This window comes from Neomonachus schauinslandi, chromosome 1, assembly GCF_002201575.2.
Source record: "Neomonachus schauinslandi chromosome 1, ASM220157v2, whole genome shotgun sequence".
Classification (NCBI taxonomy): Eukaryota; Metazoa; Chordata; class Mammalia; order Carnivora; family Phocidae; genus Neomonachus; species Neomonachus schauinslandi.
The window spans coordinates 153,621,285-153,634,493 of record NC_058403.1 but is presented as its reverse complement, the minus strand read 5'-3'; the positions used below and the strand labels follow the sequence as shown (position 1 = coordinate 153,634,493).

The window sequence follows — 13,209 nt, the reverse complement described above, 5'->3', positions numbered from 1 at the left end:
TAGTCTACCTCCTCTCCACTTATGCGTGTCTCGGTGCACAATCTTACATCTCATGCTTTTGTCTCTGATTTCTTTCGTAACTGCCATATCTATACTCTTGATTTAAGTTTTGGTTGAATTCTTTGACTTGATTTTCTAGCAAATTAGTTCATCACACTCAAGACACAAAGTAAATTACATCATCAGAGATTTGAGCATAGCATTTAGTTTAGGAAAGGGAGAAATGCGTATTTTCTTGTCTCGAAGGTTTTTCAAGCCGGACTTTAATTCTCATATTACAAAGTAAGTTAGGCAGAATCCCTAAGTACAGTGGAATTAGCTCTGCTGTTAGAAGGAAACTAAGTTTAATGTTAATCAGATCAAGGCTGGAAGGAGGCAATACCAGCCCTGAAGAAGGAAAAGACAGAGTTGCAGGCCCCCTGTGATTATGGCTGGGCCTGTTGTCATGGAGCTTTCTAGACCATCTCCTACGCTAACTGAGATGTAAACACCAACAGTGTTGGTGGCTGTGACTGCAAGTCTTTTTCCCTTTGCCTGTGAAAAAACTATGCATAATTCTGATTTGTCTCATGTCCGTAGGGCCTAATGAAGTCTTGGGGTGAAATCATTGTAAAATGTTTCCCCACTTCTGTATTTGAAACAGTTGCTAGGAAAAGAATTGCTCTAGGAGGCTGGCAATAAAACAAAGCATAGGAATTAGGCTTTGAAATTACCTTGAAACTGGGCTTAGAAGAGGCAATAAGGTAACTTGCAGTGTAGTTTTTTATATGCTTGTAGCATACACATTAGTGAAAAGCAAAGCAGACCTTTTCTTAGATTGATTTTAAAACATGTCTGTTTGTGACCATGAGCCTCAGGGCCTTCCCAGAGCTTGACAATGTGCTGATGGTTGTGCAGCTTGGATGGAGGGTGCTCTGTGTCCTGCAGCTGCGCACTGGCTAGGTTCTGTCTCCACCAGAAGCAAGCTTTGTTCCGTGTGGCTCTGCTGTCCGCACACAGAGCAGCCTTTGATGGGCTGTCTTTGACGTGATTTGTTTACGGCAGCCAGAAATGCTTCCTGCATAATGAGAGCAGTTAATCATGGAAACTGGGCTATTCCTGTTTGTGCACTTCTAGCAATCTTCTGTTGTAAATATTAAAAGGTAATGACAAAAGGATGAAAACCTTTTTAAAAAGGCACAAATCAGTTAATCCATCAGATCATGTGATTGCTACTGATTACATGGTATCTTTAGGGAAGCAGAAAATGATTGCTGAACACATGCCTTGTGTTTTGATGATTGCATTAAAAGTCCCCCAGTGGGATGGCATTTATTGGCTCCCAGAGCTTTTCTTACATTAAATTTCAGGCAGCCAGTACAAGGAGAAGCATCATAACCTGTATGTAACCACATATGTGCAGTTAAAGAATAATCTTGATCAGGCTCTGCTAGGTTCTGCTAAATAGACGAGGATTTTCAGCAAGATCCCAGACTTTTATTTTGAAGTGGAGTAGCAGCTGTTGGCTATTGCGGTGCAGAGCTGCAGCGCGGCCTGGGTCACACAGTGCTCCGGGGTGTCTGCAGGCTGCAGGCCGAGCCCAGTGGCGCAGGCAGCAAGCTGCATTTATTTGCTGTGCTGTTTGACCTCTTGGTTTGAGAAAGCTCCCTGGACCATCTGAATGGCTATGGGAGATGGTGAGTAAGATCTATTTTTCTTCTTATGCTTGTGTTATGCACTTCCTGTTAAAGTGACGATCATTTGCTGTGTAAGAAATATATTTCTCCCTAAAGAACGAAGGACACTTGTGTGTGTGTTGTGTGTATGTGTGTGTGTACAGTCGTGTGTGCGTATATGCACATGTATGCTTACTTGCCATTTAATATCCTTTTCTACTTGATAAGTCTATACGAGATCTGGCAAATATGCCAATTTACCTTGCAACCCAAGCAAGCCCTCAGTCTTTGGTAGTGGATATGAAGGGCTATTGGAAGAAATATGGAATATATGCAAAAGCTTTGAAGAAAGAATATGGAATGTGGCTCTTAGAAGAATGACAGATTTTGGCAGGAAGGTTTGGTTAGCAAGCTTGTCATCTTTCATGTTGTATATGACAACAAGTAGAATTTTGTGGTAATAAAGTATTTAAAGAAGCAAAATGGCTTGCCATAGACACTGTTTTAATTAATATGTTTGTGATTTGCCAGTGTCCTTAGTAAATAGTTTTCTAGAAAATATTGCCTTTTACAAGTCCTATATAGGGTATAATTTTATTAAAAATTGATTTTGCTAGTGTTTTATTATAATATATTTTTTAATATTTCTATAGTGCTTTATAGTGTTCCAAAGCACTTTAGTATACTTAGTATACATTAACTCCTTAGGTACAAATAACTGTATGAAGTGTACAGAGTATTTTGGTGTTTCCATTGCACAGATTGGGAAACTGAGGCTTGCTGCTATGATAAGTCCTAGATCTAGGCACAGAGAGCAAACCAGAAGCAAATCTAGAGCCTCAGGTTGCATTTGGTATTGTCCTTCATAACACTTAACTACCTTTTTTCATTATTAAAGCTTTTGTTAATATGCTTAGAGAGGTATATTTTATAATATCAATGCCAGAGACATGTATGAAGGGGTACTTAAAGTTCCTTAAAAATATTATGTGTATTTTTCACTAGGTTCTTAAGACTGGTCTGTATTTGGAAGTTTTAAGTCTAACAGTTTTATCCTTCCTTATGACGATATAATGACTTCTCTCTCAGGAGTTTGTCCCCTTGGGACTATGAGGAATGGGATGCAACTGTACCAAAATGATGATGTTGGTAAATAGTCATTTAAACTGTTATGTACATGTTAATAGAAATATGATAGTATATTTTGTTTTGGTATTGTGATGGTTTATTCCAAGAATATACGTAACTGTTCTATATGTCCTTTTGGAAATAATTTTAACTACTAATTTTTAAGGCAAAATCCATCAAAATTAGCAAATTAAGTTCTCATATACTTAAGAGCATTGCCAAGTTTATATATTTATTTATGTTTTAAACCGTAGTTTACAGGTGACTCTAAATGTTGCATTTGATTGGGGCCATATCCAGATTTTCTTCTTTCTTAAACATAGATTTGATGACTATTAGTGTATATTTAGTTTTCTTTTTCCAAGCAGTGCGTAAATACATTCAGACTACTTAGGAATGTACTAATTTTAAAAAATCAAAGTAACAGCCTTCTGTGAAGTTCAGAAGGTAACCTTACTGCTCCTTCTGTTCTTCAAAATGGAAATACTTTTACTGGATGTTATTGATAATTATAGTAATACACTTTTATTTAAAAATAGGAAATCTAGCAGGGGCACCTGGTTGGCTCAGTCAGTAAAGCATGAGACTCCTGATCTTGGGGTTGTGAGTTCGAGCCCCATGTTGGGCATAGAATTTACTTTAAAAAAGTTAATTTAAAAAATAAAAGTAGGATATCTAAACAGTAAAGATACATAGTAACAGGTCATCCTGCGATTTGTAGTTTTTAACAGTTACATATATACTTCTGTATATTAGTCTTTCTCACATGTAGTACACATACACTATACTAGTATCAGGTGTACATGTGTAACAAATGGATTATAAAACAAAACAAAACAAATGGGTTTTGTTATTCCTAACCTGTGTTGTTTCTTATTCTTTGATTTTAATTAACAAATACCTTCTTTTCAAAATTCAAACAATGCAGATAAATTTCCCTCTGAACCTCCTTCAAGTCCAGATATAAACAGAGGTGAACACTTTTATTCTGTCTTTGCATACCTTTTACTGTCCCTTACATGCACATTAAGTATCAAAATAAATGGTTTTGTTTTTATTGTGTTTACATAAATGATATTGCTCTGAAAGTATTTTTGCCATTTGCTACATCTACTTGGTATGGCATAGAGTTTTTTTTTTTTTCTTTTTTTAATGTCCTCATGTGTAACTGTCTTGTTTGAACTGTTGCATAATGTTCCATAGTATGGATGTATCATAACCATTTCTTCTATAGAATTTTAGGTTGTTTAATCACATACAATTTTATAAATTATTCTGAAACACCTTCCTACAAATAATGTGTGTGTGTATACACACACATATATGTTTCTTAAAATACTCTAGAAGTAGAATTTCTGTATCTTAAGTTTTTATTGATTTCAAATTGTGTTAGTTGTAGCTAATTTCCTCCAAAAGAGGCTTTACCACTTATATTCCCACCATCAGTGCCTGTTACCCTGCATTCTTTTCAGTTCTCGCTATTATTATTTTTAAAATTTGCCTGTCAAAGGGGTGAAAAATATCTCACCCTTTTAAAAACATCTCTGCTGTCCAATAAGGTTGATCATCTTCAAATGTTTGATTATTTGTATTTCCTTTTCTGTTTGTATTTCCTGTATCTCCTTTTCTTTATTCTTACCCAAGAATATAAAACCAAGTAGTCAGATGATTGTGAAGTAGCTCTGGGCAGTCAAATCAGATAGAGTTAAAAACCTGTAGGATTATTATGTGGCACTGAGCCCTGCAATCTGCCTCAAAAGCTCATGAGAGGAATTTGGCCTTTTGTTGTTACACTGCAGAGTGGCTGGAAAGAAGTAAGGTTTTGTTGCAAATAGATTGTTTCTACACTTGTAACATTTCAACACAGTCTATTCTTCCAAACATGAATCTTTTAAAAAAACATATGTAAGTGATGATATAACCTTGATTTTCCAAAGGGAAGCCTTCTAGACCACTCTTGATTTGGAGTGGTCATATCACTACTGATTTGGTGGGAAGGGAACAATAGCAAGAAATTAGTGCTGAGTAGATATCTCCTCTTCTGTACCCTTGAATATTCTATGTGCTATGCTAGAATTGGGTTAACACAAATCTCTGAAAGAAGGCAACCCTTTAACTTAGTGGCAAAAAGGCCAAACTTTTTTTCTGGAAGCAGTGATAATGGGGAAAACAAACAGTCTGTAAGAAGAAAAAGTAAATTATAAGGGACAAAAGATTGGGCATTCAGCAATATAGGTGGTAGTAGTGGGCGCTAAGATCAAAAATCTTAGCCTTCTTGAAACAGGCTCCGTTTACCCATTTGGGTGCAAGGTCTTGGGGCACCAGTAGCAACATATCCTCCAACATAAAGTTGCTAATGAACCTGAGTCTTCAAGAAATGGTTTACATTATTTTTTTGTACATGTAGAATGTATAGTTGATGTTCTTGGCAGCTATTATGACCAAGTATAGTTGTCATGAAGATTTACCCAAAATGACTAGTTTTTGTGAAGGTTCTAAATAAACCTTATTGGGGCGCCTGGGTGGTTCAGTCCATTAAGCACCTGCCTTTGGCTCAGGTCATGATCTCAGGGTCCTGGGATTGAACCCCACAGCAGACTCCATGCTCAGTGGGGAGTCTTCTCCTCCCTCCCCCTCTACCCTTACCCCCCCACTTACGTTTTCACTCGCTCTTTCTGTCTCTCAAATGAATAAATAAAAAATCTTTTAATAAATAGATAAATAAACCTTATTATGAGCATCATTTATTAATAATTTACTTTGATATTATGGCTATTGTGAAATATGTTGTTTTTAATTTTATTAATACCAAGTAATGGTTTAAATTGTGTCTGCCCCTTCATTGAACTATCAAAGGTCTTAAATTTTTAATGGGCTCCTTTAAAGAAAAGGATAAAAGTCTTCAAGTAGGTTTTTTAACTAGTGAGTTAATAACTACCTAGAAATTCTAAGAGACCTTGTGAAATTTCTTGGTCTCTTTTAAACTTTATATGAGATGGACTTTATTTTTTTTTTAAATAAAATTGTTAACAATTTAAGATTAACTGTGCTGCTGAAAACACAGCATCTTTATGTGAATATTAAAATTTGGCCATTTTATTTTGAAGCATTTGGATTTTTAATTTCTAGTCATTTACTGAACTTTTTTGTTTTAGTTTAAATTGAATACATTTTAAATGTTTACTGTTCGATTATTTTACTTCTGAAGGCTTGTGATTTTTCTTCAGCTCTGAGAAATCTTCTTTTATTTTTTTTTGATAAGTTTCTCCCCTTCATTAGCTTTAGTCTCTCGTTATGGAGTTGTTACCAGTTAGATATTGAACCTCGTATGTTGATTCACTGTCCATTATGTTTTGTCTCTTCACCTAAGTTTTATGTCTTTCTCTTTTCCCTTGTATTCTAGGGGATCTCCTTGACTTTCTCATCTAATCCTTCCATTAAATTTTAATTTTAGCAAATAAAAGTTTATATAAGAACTTTTTTTCCCTTTTCTGGTGGTTCCATTTTTACAGAAGTGTGTGTGTGTGTGTATGTGCGTGCACGCACTCACATGCATACTTGTATATAAAATATTGAGCTTTCTGAGTTGGGGATGGGAAGAGTTTAATGATGAAATCATTTCATAGGTTTTCAGTGATTCCTTGCAAATCATTCCTGTACTTGTTGGCTTAGAGAGTGTCACTTCTCCGTCATTCTGTGAGGTAGATCAATCCTCACTGTTGTTTCAGTCTGCTTCTGAGAATTCTGAGTTGCAGCTTTCTGTGGTTTTATTCTTCGAAAGCTTTCCATCCTTTTAATTTGCATTTTATGAGAATTTTTTGCTATCTTTTGGGTGCTGATTTCACATACTTTGCCCTGCCTCATTTTCTGTGGTCTTACGATGTGCTTATAATTTTATTGGGGTTCCATTACAGCGTTTTAAGCAAGAGAGCAAAGTGATTCAAATTATCATAGTTCTTTTAAAGAAGAATTTCAAACATACCCAGAAATAAAGAATATTGTGACAAACCTCCATTACTACCTACTCTCCAGCTTAAAGAAATTATCAGTACATAGCCAATCTTTATTCATCTGTATCCCTACATATCTTCCCCAGCCCTACCTATCATGCTGGACCAGGGTATGGGTGTGTAGACACACATGCACATGCACTCACACATAAAGTAAAGTAAAACATCTTTTTAAAAAGGCAGTTAGAGAACTTTTTAAAAGACAGTAGGGGGTGCCTGGGTGGCTCAGTCATTAAGCGTCTGCCTTCGGCTCAGGTCATGATCCCAGGGTCATGGGATCGAGTCCCACATCGGGCTCCCTGTTCCATGGGAAGCCTGCTTCTCCCTCTCCCACTCCCCCTGCTTGTGTTCCCTCTCTCGGTCTGTCTGTCTCTGTCACATAAATAAATAAAATCTTTAAAAAAATAAATTAAAAGACAATAGAAGTTTGTTTGTTACCAGGAAATATTTTATTGACAACCAGTTTTCACACCTAAAAAATTAACCCTTAGTATCAAATATTCAGTATTCAGATTTACTCAGTTGTTTCCTAAATACCTTTTTACAAAATGAATTTTAATTCAAACAAGGTTCACCATTGTAATTCGTTGATATATCGCTTAATGCTCTATTCATCTGTAGCAGTTGTCTCTCTTTTTCTCCTCTTGCCACTTATTTGTTGACGAAAAAATATATCTATCAGGTAAAGTTTTCCCACATACTAGATTTTGATGATTACATTGCCATGGTGATTTTATGTTTTTGTTTTAAAGGTTTTTATATCCCCTTTATTTCCTGAAAATTAAAAATTCTGCTAATGGCTTGATCAGAATCAGGTCTAATTTTTTGTTTCTGTTTCTTGGGCGGTTTTTGGTACACATTTTTATAGGTGGTATTATGCATTTTTATCAGAAGCCATGCAGTGCCTGATTGTCCTTTTTTGTGTGTATTAATATTGAACAGTGGGTTCAGGTGTTGTTAGCCTGATCTGTTCTTTATAAAGTTCCCCATCAGCCTTTCATTTAACAGTTTTAGCAGCCACTGGTCCAAATTACATTTTTAGATGATCTCATTGTCTACTATGGGGTTTGGAAGGTCGAGAATGGAAGTAGGGAGACCAGTTAAGAAGTTGTTGTAGCGGGGTGCCTGGGTGGCTCAGTCGTTGGGTGTCTGCCTTCAGCTCAGGTCATGATCCCAGGGTCCTGGGATCGAGCCCCACATCAAGCTCCCTGCTCCGTGAGAAGCCCACTTCTCCCTCTCCCACTCCCCCTGCTTGTGTTCCCTCTCTCGCTGTGTCTCTCTCTGTCAAATAAATAAAAAATATTAAAAAAAAAAATTGTTGGAGCAATATAGGAAGAGAAGATACTGGTCTGGTCTTAGATTAGGAATGGCACCAGAAGTAAAGAGTAATTAGGTGGATTTGAGATATAATTTGGAGTTATATACAACAAGAATTATTAATACGTGATCCGTGTGGGGCAGAGAACTTGGAATGCGGCTCCTATATCATGAGCTTGAGTAGCTAAATAGATGGTGATGTCATTTACTGGGATAGAGGTAGATTTAGGGAGAACAGAGAACGGGTTTGAAGATGGTGTTGGTGTTAGGTTACATATGTCAGATTAGAGATACCTTTGAGATATCTATGGATGGGGGAGATGTTTAGTAGGGCAGTTGAATATTTATGTCTGGAATTCAGAGATGGTACAGGCTAGAGACAAACATTTGGGAGTTGTCAGCATATAGATGTTTTAAACTGTTGAGAATGGATGAAGACATTTAGAAAGTGTGTAGTCTGGAGAGAAGGAGGATATTCAACATTTAGTGATTGGATAAAGGAGAAAGAGACTGAGCTAGAGGGACCTCTGAGGTCAGAGGAAAGCCAAGGAGAGTATTCTGTTGTAAAAGCAGAATGAGGAGTGTAGGCAATTGAAACTTGAGTTTTCTGAGACACCTGTGGTACCATAGCTTATAGTGATTATTGTTTCCTAATCTCAGTTACTAATTTATCTGTTACATATAAACCATGGTCATTGTTAGATATGTAAGAGGGTAAAACCACTCAGGAATCCAGAGTCCTCTTACTCATTGTTTTAATTAGAATAAGGAAGGATATAGCTTCAAGAGAAAAGAGGAACTTTGGTATAAGAAGCTACTTAATATGAAACAGTATATTTGTGCATGAAGATCTATGGTGTTGTGGGTTCTTCTTTCTGAACTAGTTGATTTACTGAAGGAAAGCCACACAAAATGAATTTTTTAAATGAGATAGGATATAAAGTTTTGGCTTTCTCTTTTGTTTGGCATGTAAGAATGGAGGAGTTTTTCATCCTTTATGTGAATTCAGAAGCAGAAATTTCAGGTTTTGGAACACATGTACCCATAAAAGTGAAGTGAAAAATTTGAGTAGCCATTTGAATATATGGCTTTCCTTTGAAGAGAAAAAGAAAAAAGGGAAGGGATTTGATTATGGTAATATAAATTTACAGTTCATAGCTGAAACTTTGGGGAGCAGCTATGTTTTGGAATTCTGAGTAGGTCAGATTTTAGAAAAGTAATGGTCATAACCATATATGATACAACAACTTCAGCTGGGTCTGGGGCTGCACCTTATTAACAAGCACATTAATATTTTTACAGTTAAATATATGCAAATTCACAATGAGTGAAGTAAAAACAATAAATAGCCTCATGTCAGTTCACATGTTTTGCCATAAACTAAGTTCAAATCAGTTTAGATTTTGCTACCAAATGAATTTTAAAAGACAACAATTTAAAGAAAAGTTAATACCTGTTCTTCTCAAACTATTCCACAAAAATAGAAGAGGAAGGACGCTTCCAAACCCATTCTGTGAAGCCAGCATTACTCTGATACCAAAACCAGATAAAGACACTACAAAAAAAAAGAGAACTACAGGCTGATGAACATAGATGTAAAAATCCTCAACAAAATTTTAGCAAATCGAATCCACCAATAAATTAAAAATCATTCACCATGATCAAGTGGGATTTATTCCTGAGATGTAAGGGTGGTTCAGTATTCACAAATCAGTCAACAATGGTACATCACATCAATAAGAGAGAGTTTAAAAACCGTATGATCGGGGCGCCTAAGTGGCTCTGTCAGTAAGGCATCTGCCTTTGGCTCAGGTCATGATCTCAGGGTCCTAGGATTGAGCCCCACATCAGGCTTCATGGGAGCCTGCTTCTCCCTCTCCCATTGCTGCACCCCCTGCTTGTGCTCTCACTTGCACTTGCTCCTCTCAAATAAATAAATAAATAAAAACATATAACCAGTTCAGTAGACACAGAAAAAGCATTTGACAAGATACAACATCCATTTTTGATAAAAACTCCCAACAGAGTAGGTTTAGAGGGAACATACCTCAACATAATAAAAGCCATATGTGAAAAACCCACAGCTAACATCGTACTCAGTGGTGAAAAACAGAGCTTTTCCCCTAAGATCCAGAATAAGAAAAGGATGTCCACTCTCATCACTTTTATTCAACATAGTACTCGAAGTCCAAGAAAAAGAAATAAAAGGCATCTAGACTGGGTAAGAAAAAAATAAAACTTTCACTATTTGTAGATGACATGATACTATATATAGAAAACCTGAACGATTCCATCATAGTACTACTAAAATTGATAAATGAATTCAGTAAGGTCACAGGATACAAAATCAATGTACAGAAACCTGTTGCATTTCTATACAATAATAATGAGGCAGCAGAAAGAGAAATTAAGAAAACAGTCCCATGTACAGTTGCACCAAAAATAATAAAATACCTACTATTAAACTTAACCAAGGAGGTGAAAGACCTGTACTCTGAAAAACTATAAAACATTGATGAAAGAAATTGAAGATGACACAAACAAATGGAAAGATAGTCTGTGCTCATGGATTAGAAGAACAAGTATTGTTAAAATGTCTATACTATCCAAAGCAATCTACATATTTAATGCAATCCCTATCAAAATACCAACAGCATTTTTCACAGAACTAGAACAAACAATCCTAAAATTTGTATGGAACCACAAAAGACCCCAAAGAGCAATCTTGAAAAAGAAGAACAAAACTTGGAGGTATCACAGTCCCAGATTTCAGGATTCACTACAAAGCTGTAGTGATCAAAACAATATGATACTGGCACAAATAGACACATAGATAAGTGGGACAGAACAGAGAGCCCAGAAATCCATGATTATAGTCAATTAATCCTTGACAAAGGAGGCAAGTATATGCAGGGGGAAAAAGACAAATCTCTTCAACAAATGGTGTTGGGATAACTGGATAGCTACATGCAAAAGAATGAAACTGGATCACTTTCTTACACCATAACACAAAAATAAACTCAAATGGAATAAGGACCTACCTAAATATGAGACGTAAAACCATAAAAATCCTAGAAGAGCACAGGCAGTAATTTCTCTGATACTGGCCATAGCAACATTTTTCTCAGTATGTTTGCTAAGGCAAGGGAAACAAAAGCAAATATAAACTGTTGAGACTACATCAGAATAAAAAGCTTATGCAGAGTGAAGGAAACAGTCAACAAAACTAAAAACCAACCTCCGGAATGGGAGAAGATACTTGCAAATGACATATCCAAGAAAGAGTTAGCATCCATTAATATATAAAGATTCTCAGCCATATAAAAGAATGAAATATTGCCATTTGCAACATGGAGGGATCTGGAGAGTATAATGCTAAGTGAAATAAGTCAGAGAAAGACAAATGCCATATGATTTCACTCCTATGTGGGATATAAGAAACAAAACAAAGGAACAAAGAAAAAGAGAGACAAACCAAGAAACAGAGTCTTAACAATGGAAACAAACTGATGGTAACCAGAAGGGAGGTGAATGGGGGGATGGGTGAAATAGGTGAAGGGGATTAAAAGTACATGTGTCATGATGAGTACTGAGTAATGGATAGAATTATTGAATCACTGTTGTACAACTAAAACTAATATAAGACTGTATGTTAACTACACTGGAGTTAAAAAAAAAGACAAAACATGCTAAAGCTAGACTCTTAGAATTTACTGACTTTCGGGCATTGCAGATAAAGGATTATGGGCCTATCATCTCTCAGTGCTTGCTGACAACAGTGTCCCGTTATTATATGAATGCAACAAAAGGTAGAGTCTTCTTCTACTTGGGCTTCTTTTTATTTCTTCTTCCTCCCTATTTGTAATCTCCATCTTTTTCTCCCACTCTTCTTAGCTACTCTCCTTTCTCCTCCTTTTCCATTTCCATCACACACATAGCCACTGCAGCTTGCCACTTTATTAGTTTTTATCCTCTACTACCTTTTAATAGGTTCATCTTGTTCGTTTTCTGCACCAAACCATAGTAATTTCTTTTTGAAACATTGGAGTGAGAACAAAGGTGTCAACATAATCATGCTTTCTGCATTTAATCCTCTTTTATTCAGTAAATATTAAAGCACCTACTATAAGTATCCCAGGTGATTTTTTTCTGATTTATCTTCCAGTTCACTTCAGCTGTATCTAATCTGTCATGTCTGCCCACTGAATTTAAATTTCAGTCATTATATATTTATTTCTAGAAGTTCTGTTTGGTCTTTTTAAAAATCTGTCACTTTGGGGGGCACCTGGGTAGCTTAGTCCGTTGAGTATCTGACTCTTGGTTTCGGCTTGGGTCATGATCTCAGGGTCCTGGGATTGAGCCCTGCATTGGGCCCCATGCTCAGCAGGGAGTCTGCTTGAAGATTCTCTCTCCCTCTCCCTTTGCCCCTCCTCCGCTCACACACACATGCTCTCACGCTCTCTCTCTAATAAATAAATCTTAAATCTGTTACTCTTTAAATTTTTCTTTTTTAAAGATTTTATTTATTTGACGGAGAGAGACACGGCAAGAGAGGGAACACAAGCAGGGGGAGTGGGAGAGGGAGAAGCAGACCTCCCATGGAGTGGGGAGCCTGATGCGGAGCTTGATCCAGGACCCTGAGATCATGACCTGAGCTGAAGGCAGACGCCCAACGACTGAGTCACCCAGGCGCCCCTCTTTAAATTTTCTGATCCCTGAAATTATTTTCAAGCTTGTCTAGTAAAGCTTTTGTAGTCTATGCTTGATAACTCTAGGATTTTTAGTGGATCTGTTCCTATTATCTATCTCTGTTTATTTTTGCTCTTGGTGTCTTGTTTCCTGTCATGCCAAGTGACCTCTCAAAAATTATTTGTGCACGTAATATGAGGCCAGAGACTTTATCCCAGGAAAATTTTGCATTTGCCTTGGCTTTTGCGTGGGAGTAGGAATACTACCAGCGTGAGCCTGCTAAGTTCCAAGGGCTTGACTCTCTTGACTGTCCAAGCAGTTGACCTTAATCAAGTACTCCTTTTGATTTACTTCTCTGTTGCTCTCTTTTGAGAAAAATTGGAAAAGAATAAAAGGCCATAAGAAGATAA

General features: G+C 36.6%; 1 protein-coding gene across 16 annotated transcripts in view; it reads left to right on the top strand.

The window, feature by feature from the left end:
* Positions 1-13,209, top strand: part of CLASP2 (cytoplasmic linker associated protein 2) — a 183,368-nt gene that overhangs the window by 42,840 nt on the left and 127,319 nt on the right. The window contains exon 1 of one of the 16 annotated variants that reach the window (XM_021677580.2): positions 1,615-1,676. The exons of the other annotated variants lie outside the window; for them this stretch is intronic. Within the exon in view, the coding sequence (XP_021533255.1) occupies positions 1,661-1,676 (16 nt within the window). The 5' untranslated portion in view covers positions 1,615-1,660. Of the gene's footprint in view, positions 1-1,614; positions 1,677-13,209 lie in introns of those variants that run through there. 16 annotated transcript variants of the gene reach the window in all.